Consider the following 20,819-nt stretch of genomic DNA (forward strand, 5'->3'; position numbering starts at 1 on the left):
GATAGTTTTCAAGCCAATGAGGAGTCTTATCAAGTTTCAAAAAATTTGTGTGGCTGAGGATTAGGAAACCTTTAGAATTCAGCAAAGAAGCACCAAGAATTTGATAATGAAGCTGAATAGAAAGTGAATGTAAATTAGCAAGAAACATAAAAATTGATTGTGAAAGCTTCCAAGTGTCCAGTGTTACAGTAGAACAGAAAGAAAAGTACTGTTGGAGAAATTAATGGGAATCAAATGGGAATTAAATCCCAAGATCCAAATGACATTCAGATTAAAGTTTTAAAAGAAAAAGCTACAGAGATAATGGGTTCATTAGTGATCATCTTTCAAAATTCTATTAATTCTACAAAGGTGCCTGCAGACTTTCAGATTGCAAATGCAATTCCACTGTTTGAGAAAGAAGGGGAAGGCTAAACAGGGACCTGGTAGCCTGACATCAGTAGTAGGGACAATATGAGAATCTAATAGAATATCAGTGATTTTATGGATATTGACAAAATTATGATCTGATTTGACAGAGTTGACTTGGATACTTGAAGAGGAATTTGTATATGACAAACCTAACACTTTTTTAGAGGATGTTATAAGCAGAGTTGATATGGAGGAACTGGTGGATGTGGTGCATTTTGATTTTCAGAAGATTTTTAATAAAGCTCCATACAGTAGGTTAGTGTAAAAGTAAAACCATATGAGATTGGAGGTAATATACTGGTATTGATTGAGGATTGGTTAGCAGGTAGAAAACAAAGTGTAGGATGAATTGGGCCATTCTCGAGTTGGTAGGCTGTGATCAGTCAGGTACCACAAAGATCGAAGTTTGAGCAGCACAGTGCCTCAGTGGCTAGCACTGCTGCCTCACAGTGCTAGGGACCCAGGTTCGATTCCACTGGTGTGTGATTGTCTGAGTCGAGTTTGCATATTCACCCCATGTCTATGTGGATTTCCTCCGGGTGCTCCAGTTTCCTCCCACAATCCAAAGATGTGTAGGCTAGGTGGATTGGCTGTGCTAAATTTCCCATAGTGTCCAGGCATGTACACGTTAAGTGAGTTAGCCACGGGGAATGCAAGGTTACAGGGATAGGGCTGGGGGTGGGTGTTGTGTCTGGCTGGGATGCTGTTCAGAAGATTGGTGTGGACTTGATGAGCTAAATGGCCTGCTTCCACAGTGTAGGGATTCTCTGATTCTATTGAATTAGATTCCAAGTTTGCAGATGATAGAAAACTTGATTGGAGGATGGGTAGTGAGGAAAATACTGGGAGACTGCGAGATGATTTAGACAGACTGAGAGAGTGATCAAGACTATGACAGATGGAAAATAACATGGATAATTGTGAAGTTATACACTTTGGGAAGAAGTGCAGACTGCTCCTGAAATATGGGTGTCCTTATAAATAAGTCACTGAAAGCTAGCATAAAGGTGGAGAAAATAATTTGTAAAGCAATCCTTGTGTTAGCTTTTATCACAAGTACATTTGAGTACAAGAGCAAAGAAGTCTTTCTTCAATTTCACAGAAAACTATCATACCACTCCTGGTGTATAGTGTGCAGTTCTGGTCCCTGGGCCTGAGAAGGATTTACTTAAAATAGAGGGATTGCCTCAGATTGTCACCAGATGACTCCAGAGATGGTGAGACTCTCCTATGAGGAGAGATTCAGGAGATAGGACCTGTATTCTCTGGAGTTCAGAAGTAATCTCACAGAAACTTGCAAAATTCTTAAAGGGAGAGATAAAGTGGATGCGGTGCAATGGCTGAGGGCCATAGACCCAGTCTCAAAATAAAAGACGAGCCCTCTCATACTGAGATATGGAGCAACCTCTTCACTCCACAGGAATGTTGGAATACTCTACATCAGAGGGCTGTGGAAGCGCAGCCATTAAGTAAGTTCAAGTCAGAGACTGCTAGGTTTCTAGTTAATAATGTCATCCAGGGATATGGGGATAGTGCAGGAATATAGTTTTGAGCCATATTGTAGACAGCATGGTAGGCATAGAAGGCTGAATGGCCTACCCCTGCTTCCATATACCTATCTACCTTCCAAATAGTAGGGAAGGAGAAAGGAAAGAGGATCGAGAGATGAAAGCAAGTACAAAGAAGTGTGAGATGCAATGCTTTTCTGTCTCCTGAATTAGAAGCAGAGAAAGTTGTTATATACTAGGATATTAATTTTACACCATATTTCTCAAAGATGTGGCTGAAGTATTCGAGAACTAAATGTCAATGATTTACTTCTCCAGTTCTACCCACTCAAGGTAAGGGATCTGAGAACTCAATAACACAAGAAGTAGGAGCAGAAGTAGACCATCTGATCTAATGAACTACTCTGCCATTCAATACCATATTTGCTAACCTTTTGCCCATTCCCTAAATACATGGACTCTGTGAGAGATAAGACATCTGTCCACCTCAGCCTTAAATATATTCAATGAAGGAGCATTTGCAATCCTCTAGAGTAGTGAATAAGATTCATACCTATTGAACGAAAGAATTTCTCCACATTTCAATCCTACATGATTGGTTCCTAAATATGAGACGATGCCCTGCATTTTGTTTCCCCGTCAATGGAAGCAATCTCAGAGCATCTACCTTCCCAAGCCCCTTTGGAATTATTGCGAGTTCATTGAGACTGCCTGCCATTTTCTGAGCTCCATAGAATATATTTCATAAAAAGCTAGCCAGAAGTATAAGAACAGATAAGAAGAGTTTCAATAAATATTTAAACAGAGTTGACAAAGCGAGCATTAATCCTGCAGGAAGTAAGACCACAGAATTAATAATAGAAAATAAGGAAATGGCTGATGAATTGAACAGATATTTTGCATCAGTTGTCATTATAGAGAATAGCAGTAACATGCCAGAAGCAGTGATGAGTCAGGAAGTGAAAGGGTGAGATGGGAGCTCAGGAAAATTACAGTCCCCAGAGAGGTGGTACTAAGTATATTGCTGGAGATGTGGGCAAATAAGTGCCTAGGTCCTCATGGACCTCATATCAGGTGTTAAAAGAAGTGATTCATGAGATAGCTGAAGCACTGATTTTAATTTTCAGTGACAGTCCCATGAGATTGGAAGATAGCAAATGTAACTCCTGCTTTCAAAAATGGAGGGAGTCAGGAAACAGGATTCTATAGTTGAACATTTGTCAAAGGGAAATGTTAAAAGCTATTATGAATAGAGCTATCACAGGGCAGATGGATAAGTTCAAGGTAATCAGGCTGAGTCAACATGGTTTGGTGGAGGGAAAACCATGATTGACCAATTTATTGAAGCTCATTTGAGAAGGTAGCTTATGCTGTAGCGAAAAGGGGAATCTGTGAACTACTGTACTTAGATTTCCAGAAAGCAATTGATGAGTTTCCATAACAAAGCTAATTACAGAAAATAAGGGCCCATTAAGGGACCAGTTAACTCAGTTGGCTGGATAGTTGCTTTGCAATGCAGAGTGACAACAGCAGCATGGGCTCAATTTCTGCACCAGCTGAGGTTATCATGAAGGTTCCTTCTCAACCTCACCCCTCGCTTGAGTTGGGGTGACCCTCACTACCAGCTGCCTCGAGAACTATTGTGGCTTTATCTTCCCTGCTGCTGCACACCTCTCAGCAGTGTTCTGATTTTGTAGAAACATCCAGAGCAGCCTATTCTACCTGTTGGACCTGTTCTGGTTTTCCTCATTCATGCGTGATCTGTGAGCTAATCCCATTGTCCTTTACTAGCAGTGGTTCTGTGCCCAGCTCCTGTGAGAAAGTTGAAAGCTGTTCAGCTGACCTGAACTTGGAATGGTGCTTCGGTTCAGCTTGTGGCAGATGAACAGTGCTGTTAGTGTGCTCTGCCTGACTAATGAGGGCCCTGGAGGAGCAAAGTCAATCCCTGATTAAGTAGTTTTCTGTTCTTTTATCTTAATGCGACTTATGTTGGCATCAAATTCCACTTGTGCCAATGTACCATGTGGGGCAATCTAGAATGAGCGGTCGTAGAGGGGGCAGATTTAAAACTGAGATGAGGAAAAATTATTTTTATCAAATGATCATAAATCTATGGAATCACTACCCCAGGGTGGGTTGATGCTGACACACTGAATAAATTTGAGGAAGTAGACAAATCCTTAAATAGTGATGGGTTAAAGGGTTATGGAGAGTGGGTGGGAAAATGAAGTTAGGGCCAAGAAGAGATCAACCATGATTGTAATAAATGTCAGATAAGATTCAAGGAACTGAATTGCCTACTTCTGATCCAGTTCTTATATTCCATACATCATTTGTAGAGATGTTCCATTTTGCACTAATCTTGGGAGTGGTGTAAGTCCAGAATTAAACTCACAGGCAAGGGATTCTCACTGTTTCACATCAAAAAAGTCAACTGGTTCTCTAATTAGATTTAGCATCAGACATATGGTTGTAATTTGAAACGTAGCTTCAATATATAATTGAGAGCCGACTGTCATCCCTTTACCAATTAAAGTTATATAGGAAATACAAAACGACAGTATATTGTACTGAAATGTAATCAATGACATTATCATGAGATAAATTGGCAATTCATGAAGCAATTTAGTGGTGGTGGAGAATGGTATCAAATTGAACTTCCTTGCATGAGAGAAAACTGCCAGTGCTAGTATGACGATATGTTTTGTCAAATTCTCAACTAAGTATATTCTGGAGACATTTGTCGTCGCAATCCTTTACAACAGGAAAAGTGCTGTTGCAAACTTTCTATTAACCGGCATGTATTGGACCAGTTGTGTGAAAGCTGATCAATATTCCGGTTTATCAAGAGCTGGTTCTCGTTAGTTGCCGGTTTATCGGGAGTACGCGTTGAAAAGGTGCCGTTTTGCTGCTTAGAAATGCAAGCTTTTGTTTAAATCAGCTTTAACTGGAGTGAGCCTTGGCAAGTTTTCCTTTACTCAGCCACAAAGGCTGTTTGAATATTTTAAATATGCAACAGTATATTCCAACTTTTCATTGTGGTTTCTTTGCCAGGATGAGCGCCAGTGGAATTAAGGAAGTGATGGAGAGTAATTATGGTCAAATAGTGGAGTGTCTCAGTGTGGAAGCTCACCGCACCCTTGAAGGGGCTAAGGGTATCCTCAGTAAGGAGGAACTGGATCTTATCGTGAGCAAAAAAACAAATGTGGAAAAAGTTTCAGTGTTGCTAAACAAGTTGATGACCAAAGATGATGAGACCTGCAAGAAATTCTTCGAAACTCTCATTATCATTTCGCCCAATAACATATTCCCAATGTGTCTGGAGAATTTGCTTATGACAGCAGGAGATGAAGGTAATTGGTGCTGTGCTTAAAGTGGGTTACAACCTAAAGAGCATAAAAATTCATAGCATTTGAGAAGATGCGCTATGCTTTTGTATTTTGTTCGGTTCGGAACCTGCTATTTGGAGTTGATTCAATTTGTTCAACATAGAGATTGCTTGATGAGGAAAGAGCAAGGTCCATCTAACTTATTATTCTGTGGCTTAGGTTGCACTACACCATAATCGAGGACCTAAGCTTTCTTTACTCTATAATTGTTTTCCATCCCACTGCAATTGTAGTTTAAACAAGTGGAAAGGAGTCTATGTTGAGCTCTGAAAAATTTCTTCTTTATATATTCAACACTGAGCAGAGATAAAATGTAATGTGGATCTCATTTTTCAGCTCAGTTAGCATATAGTGACAGCACCTCCCCATCTCACAACCTCTATTATTTAGAAGGACAGGGCAGTGAATGCATGGGAACAATATCATCTCAAAGATCCCCTCCATACACACACCATTCTGTCTTGGACATAAGTGGTCTGCCCTTCATCTTGAGTTGAAACCCTGGCATTCACTATTGAATAATAATGCTGTGGGAGGGCTTTCACCTCACTCACTGCTGTGGTTAATGAAGGCATCCACCACATCCTGCTCAAGGGCAACCAGGAATGGTCAACAAGTGATGTCTTTGCCACCAATGCTGATACGGAATTGATTTCTTATGATTCTAAATTTCTTTTTGCTACATAGAAATGACTAGATTATCGATAGTTTTGGAACGCATCTGCATGTCTCAGAAGCAATTATCAGGGACGAGAATGAGACCCCATTGTCTACGTCTGATTCCATGTCTTCAATGAACAATGGCTCACTTTCACCAGCGTCCAAAATGGGTGTATAATTCAATTTTCAATTGGGTTTGAAGCAGCATGTAGGAGGAAATAATTTTTAGAAGACTTTTAGTGACCTGAATAGATTGCTGACTTAATGTGCTCGACTGTTTTTTCATTTACATGTTAAAGGATTGTCTATGATCTGAATATCGTGATGTTTTCAGATAGTTCGAGGTTATATAAAATTACAAAGGCACTAATCTGGCTTCCCCAAAAAGGAAAACTTGAAACATATATTATAGGTGATTGTGTCTGGCAGTCAGTTGGCCAGGTGCAGTTCTGGAAGTTTATGAGCAATATAACTAATGTGACTGATGTAAATGCATTTTTTTTCTTTCCAGTTTGGTTGCCACAGGAACTGAGAGAATCGAATTCCAATGATACTGCACACTCTGATGTAGAATTAATTGCAACAGGTGGGTGTGGAAGTCATAGATTCTTTTTAGAATTATAGGAAGTAAAGTGAAATCACAGTGCAGAATGAAGTTGATCAGCCCACTGAGTCTGCACTAACCCTCTGAAGATATCCCACCCAGACCAGATTTTAGAATAAATCTCCAGTTGGAATTGTCTGCGGATCCAAATACTGCAGTTTACTCAATTCTTGGAAGGATGGCAGCCCCTTTGATAGACAGCAACATGTCTGATGTAGAAAGGTGAAATAATTGCTCAGAGGCTGGAATCCCATCACCAAGTCAACCTTTATTTGTATGTGCACTGTACATGTGCGGTGACCAGACAGCTTAGAGCCAGCCCCTGGACTGAGGACACCTTCTAAATCTCCTTTTCATATCTGTCAGCCACGGCTCATAGTCACTGAGCTCCACCTGACCATGATCCCAATCACTAAAGAGGTGAACAATTGTTAGGCACCGTCTGAAGTCATTTCAATTTCCTAACTATAAGGAACTTTGGAACAGAAACAGATCAATCAATGCCACTATCTCCAGATCCTTTGATGTCATTGCCTGTAGAAATCTATCCATTTTTGTCTGAATGATTGAGCTTCCACAGCCCTCTGAGGTCGACAGTTCCAATATTTAACAACCTTGTGATTGAAGAAATTTATTGTTCACACATACCTAAAGATGCTTTGACATTCTGACTTTATGCTCTTCACTAGCTCATATTCTGTGTGTTTTTTTTATCATTTTCAGTGTCTTGCTCATTCTTTGCTGGATTCTGAATTGCTGTCAATCCTCAAAATTGCTTCCAATGCTCCCAGCCTCACAACTGTTCTCCTCCTACAGGGGGCATGTTCATCTCTGGTGGTGGGACTGCAATCCTTCTAAGACTATTAATTCCTGTTTTTCATTGAATTCAAATTCCACCATTTGCCCTGGCAGGATTTGAACCCATTTCCCCAGAATATTACCTAGGCTTCTGGATTAATAATCTAGCGATAAAACAGCTTGGTGACTGCCTTAATTGACCATTAACCAATTAAAATTGTTACTTTTAAATCTGCTCTTCACAAAATTTTGTTAATCAAAAGGTAGAACAAAGCTCAAGGAACTAACTTGCCCATTTCCGTTCCTAATGTTAGAAATGGTGGGACAAGACAATTATTCAACCCATGAAGCCCAGGGCTTGATCAGGAATTAGTGTGGTGAAAGTTTCAGCTGTAATGGCCACAGTGGCAAAATTTATTATGACCCCTGAAACAAAAGGCAGAAATACTTCTGGAATGTCATTGCTAAGAAGTAGCAATCCTGTAAATTTTTGGATCAATTACAACACCTTGTAATGCATCTATTTACACAAGAAATGTGAAGATGAGAACCTTGTCACTCATTCAGTAATCCAATCGGTGTTTTGTTTGGGTAGTCACAGTAAGCACTCACTCAGAAATTAACAATCCAAATAAAATCCACAGATTAGTTACTTTGTAATGGATCTATCGTTTAAACAAAGATACAGTACTCTTATCTGGATATTTTAAAATAGAGATGTACTGATTATCCTTTTATGAACTCTGGATGAATCAAATGATGCACATATTTCTGGATAAGTGACAGGGGAATCTGTTTCATTCCAATAGAACCCAAGTTAAACAGCGAACAAAACCCAAGCTGCTGTCTGGCAGATTCCACAGCACTAGCAGATAGACAGAGTCCTGGCATACAGCAAACATGAGACAAAATAAGCAAGGATTTCATCTGTCTAAGAAATACAGCAGTGAATTTGCGGCAAAGGCCTGCAAACAGCAATGGGATTCATGATTAGATTGTGCTTCGCACTGATGTTGATTGAAGGTTAAAATTCAGCCAGGATGTTGAGAATAACTCCCCTGCCCTCCTTCGAGGTCATGTTGTGGGATCTCTGTCACTTCCTGAAAAAAAGCAGATGAGAACTTAGTTTGACTCCTCATCCAAACAATGACATTTCTGATGGTACAGTGCCCCTGTACTGCTGTGGAGAGTCACCTGAGACTTTACTGTCAGGTTTGTGTGATGGTAGTTGAAACTCCTATCTTCTGTCCCAGAGGCAATATGTGTATGTGAGTAGCTGGTGATGATTGCAACTTAGCATAAGAAATGTTCTGATCAAATTACCAGCAATCTGAATAATCTTATGCTCATCTTAATGCGCTGAACTAATATTACATCTTAATCTATTGTTATCAATATTTTGACAATGTCTTTAGGTAACTCACAGACTGGAGGAAAGCGAAAAGCTGCGCAAGTGGCAAACACGAAATCTACTAATGTAAAACGAGTGAAAAAAGGTAAACTGAAACATCAGCATTAAAATAGAGATAGTAGAATTGCAGTAGAAACTAGCTTATGGTAGGTAGAGTGATGGTAGGTATGTGCCCTTAGACAATATACTACACTGTATACAGTTTTCCATGGGTTTTTGTATAGAGACTGGGTTACCAATCCCACAGTTGCTAACCACATGCTCAGTCACATAAAGTAATGGTTCTGAAAGTTTTAACATTGGAGATTGTATTAGTCTACACCAAATCTGATTTGTTACACAGTTTTGGATGGAGAGTCTAGCTCAAAATTCCAATTGAGTCCAATGTGTCATCTGTAGCTCTTATTAGTCTCAATGATAACATCAAACCATTCAAAGTACCATGTACCTATTGAAATTATCCAGTAAAGTATATTTTCTCATTAAGATAACTGCTTCTTGCTAAGATGTTAAACTAGTGGTGCATCCTTTACCAGTGATAGCTGAACAGTCCAGTCGACTGGAGGATGGGTGGCAGTACATTACCCCAATCACAAGATACCCTTGGGGTGTTCTGCAACCTGAGCATGACAGACACAGGAATATTCTTAGAAATAGACTCCTATTTCACTCTATTGCCCCAGTTTAGGAGTGTATGTGTGATCTCTCAGTCCTCCAGGCTGAATGAGGGGAACAGTAACTCTAGGACCTTGGCAGATCCCACCTCAAAATCAAAGCCCCTTTGAAGCTGAGAAAATAATAATTTTAAAGGATGGAAAGGCAATAGCGAAATGCGATCACTTGGATTGTTGGTGCTGTGGGGTGTGGCCTTGTCTTTGTTGGACAGTCAATGGCTCCTTTGGCGCTATGCACTGCTGCAAGAAGTCACGCTGGCAGGTACTTTGTGAGAGGTGGAGCTGATTTGCCAAAAGCACATTTGCAGGTGAACTGGAAAAACCACCTAAAATTGGAAACTTAATCACTACTTTGATTGGCGTGAATTTCAGTCATGGGGGCAACGCAGTTGCATGAAGGAACAGAACAAAGCCGCTGGAAAAGCTCAGCAGGCCTGGCAGCATCTGTGAAGGGAAAAAAAACAGAGTTAGTGTTTCGGGTCTCATGACCCTTCCTCAGAACTTGCATGATCGCCCACCCCTGCAAGAACTTACCCAGTGGGCAGGAATGAACTGGGGACCTGTCCTGATAAAGTTACCATTCTATCTTCCTGGCCCTCCTCTCCCCTGTTTCCCAGCTCTTCAGCCTGTGCCTGTGCAAACTGAGCCCCAGACTTAGACTGGAGTCTCACTGTAAGCCAGAGCCCATGTTACACACTACTGATTTGTGCAAGTTGGCTGCCCGATCAGTTCTGGGAACAAGGCTGTATTTTGTTGCCCAGCTCTGAATGCCTGCTGCAATCCTTTAGTGACACTTTGACAATAGTTTGGCAAATGCAAGAACGGAACTCAGCAACAAAGAAGGAATTGGTATGGGTTCGATTGAATAGATGGACATAAAGGTCTTGGTTGAGATGAATGATTTAGCCAGCTGATCCCACTGTTGAAATATAATCTCTTGGTTTAGTTTCAACTACCCAAGTGTAGCAGAGATCTATTTTTCAGAGTCTTTCCCCCCTAATTTACCTTGTTTCCCTCTCTTCTTGTTGCACCTCTGGATCAGATAGATATGGAGTGTTTGAAAGTGTTAAGTCATGATACTCCCTGACTATATGTATGTGGGGCAGACCTGATGGATGTTCAGATGTAAACATAAAATGTATTCCTTCCTATTCTGTTTAAGGTAAATTTTGCAAAGCTAGAGAAGTAAAATCCAGCTCTATAGCCCCTTCCACCAACGCATTGAACTCAGACTCTCAAGGAGCGTACAACTTATCATTTCAAGCAGGAGAGCAGTATCTGAATTTGCCAGAAATATCAGGTAATATTTTTGTTACTTACTATTTCTGAGCTCATTTGTTCTTTCTCTTTACCAATAGTGGCATAGAGTACAAAAGCAAGTAAGTTATGCTGAACCTATAGAATTAACTGTTAAGACCTCGGTGAGTGTATCTTGTCTAATTCAAAGCTCAACAATTCAGAAAGGAAGTCAAGCCCCTTTCAGATGGCACTAGTGAATGATATCAGGGGTGAAACACTTCAGAGATGTGGACCGAGGAAAGAAATTGGCATTGAGTGGTGAAGCTGAAGATAAAGGAGAGATTCAAAAGACATGTTCCAAATTATGAGGGTCTTTGTTAGAGAATGTCTTTGGTGACAGGAGGCTAAGTAATCAGAAGATTCAGGTTTAATATAATTAGCAAAAGAAACTATAGGAGAGGAAAAGTTATATTTTTGCCCAACAAGCTGCAATGATCAGGAATTCATCGTGAAAGGAGATTCAAAAATGTCACTCAACCTGAAATGTTAACTTGGATTTCTTCCACAGATGCTGCCAGAACTACTGAGCTTTTCCAGCAATTTCTATTTTTTGTCCAGGAAAAATGAGCAGAATTATGGGGAAAGAGTAGGGGTTTGGACTATTTGGAAACCTCTTAATTAAGATCACAGTGGCTGAATGCATTCTATGCTTTTAAATTCTATGGTTGCAAAATTTGGGTACATAGCATCCATTGTTTCATTATTTTGCAAGCCACTGCACACTTTGTTGCAGGCTGTGGTGGATGCCACTCTGGATAATGCAAACAATGGAAGAGAGTATAGAAAATGTGTAGAACAGGTAGATTGCAATGCCTATCAGTCTGTGCAATGCTTATCAAACAAACGATTCAACATTGCATAGAAAATCAAGCTCTTTACCTTTATATATTCCTATCGTCCTTTCATAGTGCTTCCATGTAGTGCTAACATTGCAAATTAAAGTCTTTCAGTTGAGGATACAACAGTTGATCTTGCAGATCATTTTCACTCAGCTCGAGGCCTAGACAACTGTGCTACCTCAGCGTGGGTAGCAGCAATGGTCAGGGCACTGGGCAAGTGGTAGTTGTGGAACAACCAACGCTGCCATTATGAGAGAGGACAGCAGACCCATGTTTCATGAAGCCACCATCAATCCCTCTGGAACACAATCTCAGCAGCCCTACACAGTGATGCTGCAGCATACGCTGAGAGACTACTGTTAGATCCTGTACTAGACTGCAGAGGAGGGCGGTCTGGAGTATGGAAAATCTACTTGCAAATTGTGATACTTTATCAATGCTTCAAGCCTGTTGTAACCTTTTGTAGGAGGCTATTTCAACACTGTAGTTATCCACTTGGCATGTATTAGCATTGCTCAAGGATGGGGTATGGAGACATTGTGATATTTATTTATTAAGGACAGGCTGTATTCTGTCTGGCCTGTCACAGCAAGCTTATTGCCCATAGTGTTTCTCAGGAATGAAATAGCCGAACACAGGTCTTTGATGAGCGGGTATCGTACAAATGATTATCTCTTGCTGAATCCCTGCTTCCTTCCATGGAGGGATGTCAGCTTTTGAAGATCAGAAAGTCAACAGGACATGACTGATAGAGAGAAAATGCACACCTAGTTAATACACACCCATGTAATATCCTTCATTTAATACGTGTGTGTTAGGTGTGATGTGATGTGTCGGTGTTGAACTGGGATGGACAAAGTCAGAAGTCAGACGACACTAGATTATCGTCCAACAGATTTATTTGAAATCACAAGATTTTGGAGTGTTGCTCCTTCATCTGACAACAGAATAGTGCTCCGAAAGTTTGTGACCTGTTGGATCTGTTGGACTATAACCTGGTGTTGTCTGACTTCTGACCTTGTGTGTTAAGCGTAATGCCAGGTGAACCAATTTCTCCCACAGAGTTTGCTAAGCAAAATGTTAGTAAGCATACAACAGATATGAAGCATACTCAGTAATTACACTTTCTCAGGGACCTCTTGTAGCAATTACAGACTGAGGTGGTCAATTTTCATACTGAAAAATGATTATGTGGCATGACACCCAATGTGCTATATAGCTGGAAGATTAGTTTACTAATTCCAATACTGTTCCAAAATTAGAAAGTGATGAGATATGTTAAGACTTACAAACAGCAGATTTTGACATGCTAGGTGCATGGCTGGTCTTGCTGCCTATCAAAATAAAAGGCCTGTTGTGTTATGTGATGGTGTTCATTAGACTCAATAGGGAGGGAACCCTAACTGTCATTCTAGGCCAAAATGGAAGAGGGAAAAGGTTTCACCAGATGGAAAGTGGTCAATCTGAATGAGCCTTAAACCAAATAAATCAACAAAACCTTACCCTATCTGTTACAAATCCTCCAATGTTCACCAGTTCAACTCAATTGCTTCTTAGCAAACCACACGATTAACCAATACAGAGTGGAGCCGCAGGAGCACAGCAGGTCAGGCAGCATCAGAGGAACAGGAGAGTCGATGTTTCGGGCCTAGACCCTTCATCAGAACTGCTGTGTTCCTCCAGCTCCACTCTGCATTGACTCTGACTCCAGCACCTGCAGTTCATGCTATCTCCACGTGATGAGCTAAGCTTCCAACCAGTATTCATTTTTGAGTTCCAGCTTCTCAACAGGAATAAGACTTTTTCAGAGATTTAATGGGCCATTGAAAGAACCTTAGGAGTAGAAATTAACATTTTTATTAACAATTTGAGGAAAACATTCAAGGTAGTATATAAAACTACAGCCAAAATATTTGTGGAACAATTATATACTTTGCTCCCTGCTATGTGACCTTATTCTAAAATTGCTAGCTTTCAAACAGGGAAGCTGTACAGTGTTCTGCTGCATAATTATTCCTCATTCATACTTACTGAGCCAAATTTCCTCTGAATGGCTCATAGTTAATTGCTGGAAATTTAACTGATCAGCTTGGTCATCAGTTACCGCAAACATCACTTCAGCAGAAGTGTGATACTGGGATATGTTACAGTTAGGTGATCCACTCAAATTTTAGACCTCTGTAAGATGCAACACAATTAAAGAAAGGCTTGCATTTATACAGCACTTTCTTATGACCTTTTATTAGCTCTAGACTACTTTATAGCCGATAAGGTACTTCTGAAGTGTGGTCACTCTAGTAATACAGGAAACCCATTTTCTGGGTTTCAGGGCAGGCAATAGTGCAGTAATAATGTCATTGGACTAGCAGTTCAGAGTCCTGGGCTAATGTTTTGAGAACATGGGCTTGAATCCTACCATGGCAGATGTTGGAATTTGAATTAAAAGATAGTCCAACAGCAACCACTGTAAATTGTTATAAAATCCTACCCATCTCACTACAGGTCTTTAGGGAAGGTAATCTGGCTCACATGTGACTCCTGACCCAAAATGTGGTTGATTGGTAACCCCACTTTGAAATGACTAGCAGTCGTATCAAACTGCCGCAAAGTCTACAGAAACTGGAACCAGGATGGCATTAACAAACACAGCTCCACTGACCTTGCAAAGTACTCTTCACCAATACCTGGGAGCTAATGCTGAAATTATGAGAACTGTTACAAAGACAAGTCAAACAACAGCCTGATATAGTCATACTCACAAAACCATACCTGACAAATAATGTCCCAGACACCACCAGCAGCATCCTTGGATATATCCTGGCCTATTGGGAGGACAAACTCAGCAGAGATGGTGCCATACAGTTAGGTAGGAGTTGTTCTGGGATAATTGCAGCAAGTAACTCAACTCCTGACTGTCCAAAGCCTGTCTACCATATGCAAGGCGCAAGTCAGGAGTGTGTTGGAACACTCCAAACCTGCCTGGATGGATGTAGCTTCAATAACACTCAAGAAGCTTGAAACAAATCCAGAACAAAGCAACCCACTTGATTTTCACCCCAACTAAAATCTTCAGCATTCATTGTCTACACCACTAATCTACAGTAGCAGCAGTGTGCACCATCTACAAGATGTACTGCAGCTGCTCTGATAGAACTTCCAAATCCATGACCTCAACCATATAGAACGATGGGGACACCACCTCCTGCATGCTGTCCTCTAACTCACACCATCCTGTCTTGGAAATCCATCCCCATATCTTCAGTATCACAGCAACAAAATCCTGCAGCACCCTGACAACACAGTGATTGTAGCTGCGCCCCAAAGACTGCAGTATTTCAGGAAGACAGCTCATCACCACCTTTCTCAGGGCAGTTAGGGACAGACAATAAATGCTGACCTAACTAGCGACTTGCCTCCCCATGAGAAAAAAACAACAGCAAGCTCCCACAAATAGGGGGGTACCATGTTGATCAGAAATTTTTAAAAGGTGAGTTTCACGAAGGCATAACTTTGGCTAACTGGGAAACTTGGTGGAAGTTTTATTTTTCAGACTCACTAGATTTTTATGTTTCGTGTTGGCAGATTTTGCTGAGGATTATAAATCGTTGATGATAAAGAATGTCTCTGAGAAGTATGAAGCCAACTTGGCGAAAGAAGGCCAAATGAAACAAGTGATCATTGATCAAACATTTAGGAGTGTGACCATGAAGGATGGAAATGTGGCCAAACTGAAGGAGAGAATTGATGCTAGTCGAGATGATGTACTCAGTTCACCAGGGCTTGAAGAGAATCAGGACACAGTTGCAAACCTAGCAGAGTTCCTGAACAAAAAACACGTCTCCAATTGTAGAGTACACATCCTACTTGGAAAAGCGGGAACTGGAAAGACGAAGTTGATGCACAAAGTTTGCTACGAGTGGGCACAAGGGACCCTCAGTCAGTTCCAGTATGTATTTTTGTTTGAGTTCCGCCAACTGAATCTAATCACAAACAGCATAGATCTGAAGAGTATGTTGTTTGACTTGTTCCTTCAGCCAGAAAGGAACTCCCATGCAGTATTTCGATTCATCATAGGAAACCCAGAGAAAATCTTAATTCTGTTCGATGGTTTTGATGAGTTTGTGGGAAAAGCCTTTGTCCACACCTCTGCTGTTTCCAGTGACCCCATGACTCCACTGTCAGTGGGAGAATTATTTTCCAGCCTGTATAATGGCAAACTGCTCCCAGGCTGTACGATTCTAATAACATCCAGACCAAAAGACGTCCTTTCCTTGCCTTTAGATGTTGTGAGTCAGGTGGGAGAGGTCTCCGGGTTCAACGAAAGTAAAATCGAAGAGTATGCCCGTCGATTTTTCAAAGATAGTAAACAAAATCATCGAGCAATCTGCCACTTGCGGGCGAATAGGAAGATTTTAAACATGTGCTACATTCCTGCCACATGCTGGATAGTTTTTCTTTGTCTCGAGCGCTTGTTAACTCCATGCACTGTCGAACCCAAGCTACCTCATACAATGACACAGTTCTACATCAAGATGCTCACTGTATTTTTAAGCAAAGGCACCAGGTGTAAACAGACTAGTGATAGTACTGAAACACGGCTGCTAAACAAACACAGAGAAAACATTCATGGAATTTGCAACCTTGCAATGAAAGGACTCCAGGCAAGTAAGTCTGTGTTTTATTTGAGAGACCTCCTTTCTGAAAAGATCACAAACTTTGCTTCCTCATATGGATTTCTTACCACTTTTGAAGTGAAGACAATAGACCAGTACCAGGAGAATGGACATGCCTTTGTTCACTTGACCCTGCAAGAGTTCCTGGCAGCACTTCACCAGATGATCGATAGCACAATTTCTGACCAGATACTGAAAAGCAGGTTTTACCTTAAGTCCAAATGGACATCGAAGAATGACATGAAAAACGAGTTCACTGATGCCGTTCACATATTTTTATCCGGGTTGGCGTCGAAGGGATGTAAGCAGTTCCTCAGTACTTTGGCAAACAAGAGTGAAAAGTGGGTGCAAAGGAAGCAGAGAGCCATTTTACAGAACTTGCGAAAGTTGGCCACCACAAATCTAACCGGGCCAAAAATAATCGAGCTGTGTCACTGCGTTTATGAGACACAAGACTGTGATCTTGCATGGGAAGTTGCAGCACAGTTAAAGTCCAAGTTTGAGCTTCGAAACTTCAGGCTTACTCCAGCAGATGTGACTGTTCTGACGTTTGTGATAAATAGTGGAGCCAGCTGCATCTGCCTGGATATTGGAGGCTGTGCCATGGATCTCGAATGTGTCACCATTTTGGGCACTTGTAAGAATATAGAAGTTCTAGTGTGAGTATATGCACATGATTTTTAGCAGGGGTTTTCAGTTTTGTTGACTTTGTGGGTTTATCGAGGATTGTGAAGACCTGGAATTCTGCTGCTGACTTCAATCCGCAGCACATTTCAAGCACTGTAGACATTGTGCCTGCCCAGCTGTGAAAGGCTTACATTTGAGATTAATTTTTCATATCTGGTCAAGTGCCTCATTTCATGGCACCATAGATTAGCACCAAGATCATGCTAATCAGGCACAGAGATCATGCTGATTTGAGATTCAGGCATTGCGATCACGCTGGTTAGAGAATCAGACATTGAGATCATGCTGATTTGAGAACCAAGTGCTGAAATCATGTTGATTTGAGAATCGGGCACTGAAATCACGCTGATTTGTGATGCTTCCAATTCATGCCAATTACTGGAAATCTGGGTGTGGCCGATTCTCTCTCACTGGTGAAGCCTCCTACCAGAAATGAAGTCTTGCAAAATATACAGTTAACCATTGCCATTAATGCTGCTAGTCATGTCTCACTACCCTAGATTATCAGAGACAAGAAATAAGAACAGGAGTAGGTCATTTGGCTCATAGGGGTCACTCCACCATTCAGTATGGTCATGGCTGATCTTGGCTTTTATTTTCACTTTCCTGCTCACTTTCCACATCTCCTCTCGATCTGTGAGATGCAATACAACCATCTGGCCAAACTCCAAAGCACCTCTGGGGTGAAGAATACTTTACCTTTACCACTCTCTGAATGAAGTAACTTGTGCTCATCTCAGTCTACGTAATTGGCCTTTGATCTTAAGACCGTGTCACCAAATTTAGATTTTCTGACCAGCATAAATAATCTCTGTGTACATCCCCTCAGAATCTAGTATGTCATAATGAGCTTGCCTCTCATTCTTCTAAGCTTGGGAAAATATGAGCTCAATTTGCTTCGCCTTTAACATTTACGCAACCCCCTCATCTAATGGGCTGTTTTAATGAGCCTTAACTTTTGTGCCTCCTTGGCAAAATATATCCTTTGCACTCAATACTCTGGCAGGGTTCTCACAAAAATCCTGAACAATTTTAGCAAGACCACCTTATTGCTGTATCCCTGTCCCTTTGCAACAATGGCCAACCTGGCCTTTATTTTCTGAATTACTTGCTTCACCTGCATGCTGACTCTGTTGTGTAGGTGCTCCCAATTCTCTTTGAACACCTGTAACTTTTGAACAATTCCTGTATTTCTCTTCTCGCAACAGAGTGAATAATATCACACTTCCCTCTGTCATTTTGTTCATTCATTTAACATATCAATAACTCTTTGCAGCCTCTCTGTGACCCCCACAGGTACACATTTCCACCTCACCTTTTGTCATCAGTAAACTTAGTAATATTACTCTCAGTCTGTTCATCTAAGTCATTAGCATACGTTGTAAATAATTGAGATCTCAGTACTGATGCTTGTGGCACTCCACTATTGATTAACTGCCAACTTGAAAATGCCTGGGTTATGCCCACTTCTTGCTTGCTGTCTGTTAACCAATCCTTTATCCAAGCTAACATTTTATCATTTTTAGCTGTATGCCCTTATCTTGCCTACCTTTTGTGTGGCATTTATTGAATGCATTTTAGAAATTTAGTCCAATTTATCGTCTACTGATTCCCCTTTATCTATCTGGCTAGTTATACCCTCAGAGCTAAGATCTCAGATCTAAGAAAGCTGCCAAACTGGGTTTCCATTCAGTGAAACCATTTTTATCTTACCTATGCTTTTCTAAGTGCAGTGTTTTGTCAACAATTGATATTTATATCTAATTGACCTGTAGATTTCATGCTTTCACCTACCTTATGGTTTTGCAAATTTCCAACTTGTTGGGATGCTTCCCAAGCCAGAAGAATTTTGGAAAATCATACTTAGCTCATCCACCACATTGGCTGTTAGCTCCTTCAGAGTTTTACGCTGAAGGCACGAGTCCCTGGAATGTTAGAATTTTCTTTGTTGATATTATTAATATTAATTTCCTCAGTGTTTTTAACCACAGGTTACCATATGGGTCTGGTACGATACCTATATTTCCCATGGTGAAGAGGCATTCTTTGTACTTTACCATCCTGATGAAAATTTCTCCTGTCTCTGCTTCGATGAGACCAAAGATTACTCTAGCTATTATCTTCCTTCTTACAAAAGTCTGGACAAGCTCTGTTTATCACATTTCTGCCTGGCTTACTTTCATATTTGATTTTTTTCCCCCTTATCACATTTTGGTGATGCTTTGCTGATTGCTCCTTGAAATAACTGCGCAGAGGCTGGTATCCTGTCACCAAGTCACCCTATTTTCACTTGTGCACAATACACTACCTGTGACCAGACAGCTCGATGTCAGCCCCGAGACTGAGGAGATTCTGAATCCCCTGTTTGCATTGATCATCCAGGGCTTCCTGATTGACCTAGCTTAACAACATCAATCAAGTATCACATAGTCAATGAGATTCATCTGGTTCCCATCACTATACACCTCTCTCTTGTTTTTTTTTGCAACATTGTAAGCCTCGAAATTCTGCCTGGCATGACTTTGATGCTAGCGTGCGAGTGGCCATCAGTCCAGCCTAGGTTTAATGGATAGATACCACTGGATTGATGTTTCCTGCTTCCTAGGCTGCTGTTGTGACAGGACCTTCATGCCTACTGCAAATGTTATACACCATTATCCCACAATTTGAATGAATCAAACCCAACCCAATTTGGATAGAGATTTATGTGACACTGGTAAACCTCTCTGCAGCAAGTACCAAAGAACATTTGAACATGGAAGATGAGGCCCACAAATATACAATCAACAAGAGAGGGAGGCTCAACAAATATTCCCTACCTCAATGATGGAGATCTCAGCACGTCAGTATAAAACATGAGGCTGAAATATTTACAGCTAACTTCAGCCAGTGTACTGAGTGAATGGTCCAGGTAGACCTCCTAAAGTTCCCAATGTCAAAGATGCCAGTCTTCAGCTAATTCCATTCACTCCAAGGGATTTCCAGTAACAGCTGCAGTCATTAGGTACAGAAAAAGCTATGGGTCTTGAGCAATAATACTGCAGACCTGCAGATAGTTGTGCCCCACAGTAAGTTGTTCCAGTATAGCTACAACATTGATATCTCTCCCACGGAGACTTTTGGAATGTTTCTCAGGTATGTCCTGTGCATTAAAAAGGAGGACAAATTCAATCCAGCCATTTACTGCACCATCAGTGTGCTCTTGATCACCAGCACAGTGCTATCAAGTGGCACTTAGTCATAAATGACCAGTTCATTAATGCTCCTGACCAGCTCGTAGTATTGGTCCCAACGTGACGAAAAAAGAATTGAACTCCAGAGATGAGGAGGAAGTGACTTCCATGACTTCAAGGCGGCATTTGACTGAGAGTGGCATCAAAAAGCCTGAGCAAAATTGAAGTGAATAAAGGTAAAGCCACCACGGTTCTACTCTTTCATGAGGGAATGGGTGATGGTTTAACCTGAGGGTCACCACACCTCAGACAAGAGGAGGTTGAGGTGGAGAGTCCTTCATGGTAACCTCAGTGGGTGCAGGAATTGAACCCATACTGTTTGTTATAACGCTACATTGTAAACCAGTTGTTCATCCAACTGAGATAACCAATGCCTAGATAGATATCGGGGAACAAGTCTCCTTTGGTTTAATTGATGCTGAGCACAAACGAAGCTGGTGGTTGTTGGAAGCCTATCAACTTAGCCTTGCTGCATGAGTTACTCGTGATGATGTACTTTAGTCAGCTTTAAATGACCTTCCCTCCATTGTAAGGTGGAGGAGTGGGTATAATCTTAGTGCACAATGTTCAGAACCATTGATGACTCCTCAGATACTAAATCAGTCCGTGCCTATATGCAGTAAGAGTTGGTAC

The 20,819-nt window shown here is 41.0% G+C and overlaps 1 protein-coding gene across 1 annotated transcript in view; it reads left to right on the top strand.

Annotated features, from left to right (window-relative positions):
• nlrc5 (NLR family, CARD domain containing 5) overlaps positions 1-20,819 on the top strand; it is a 154,917-nt gene that overhangs the window by 24,843 nt on the left and 109,255 nt on the right. Inside the window, exons 2-6 of the mRNA XM_059651545.1 lie at positions 4,974-5,272; positions 6,480-6,554; positions 8,786-8,866; positions 10,618-10,755; positions 15,176-16,925. Of these exons, the coding sequence (XP_059507528.1) occupies positions 4,975-5,272; positions 6,480-6,554; positions 8,786-8,866; positions 10,618-10,755; positions 15,176-16,925 (2,342 nt within the window). The 5' untranslated portion in view covers position 4,974. The remainder of the gene's footprint in view (positions 1-4,973; positions 5,273-6,479; positions 6,555-8,785; positions 8,867-10,617; positions 10,756-15,175; positions 16,926-20,819) is intronic.

Source organism: Stegostoma tigrinum, chromosome 16, assembly GCF_030684315.1.
Source record: "Stegostoma tigrinum isolate sSteTig4 chromosome 16, sSteTig4.hap1, whole genome shotgun sequence".
In the NCBI taxonomy this organism is placed as follows: domain Eukaryota; kingdom Metazoa; phylum Chordata; class Chondrichthyes; order Orectolobiformes; family Stegostomatidae; genus Stegostoma; species Stegostoma tigrinum.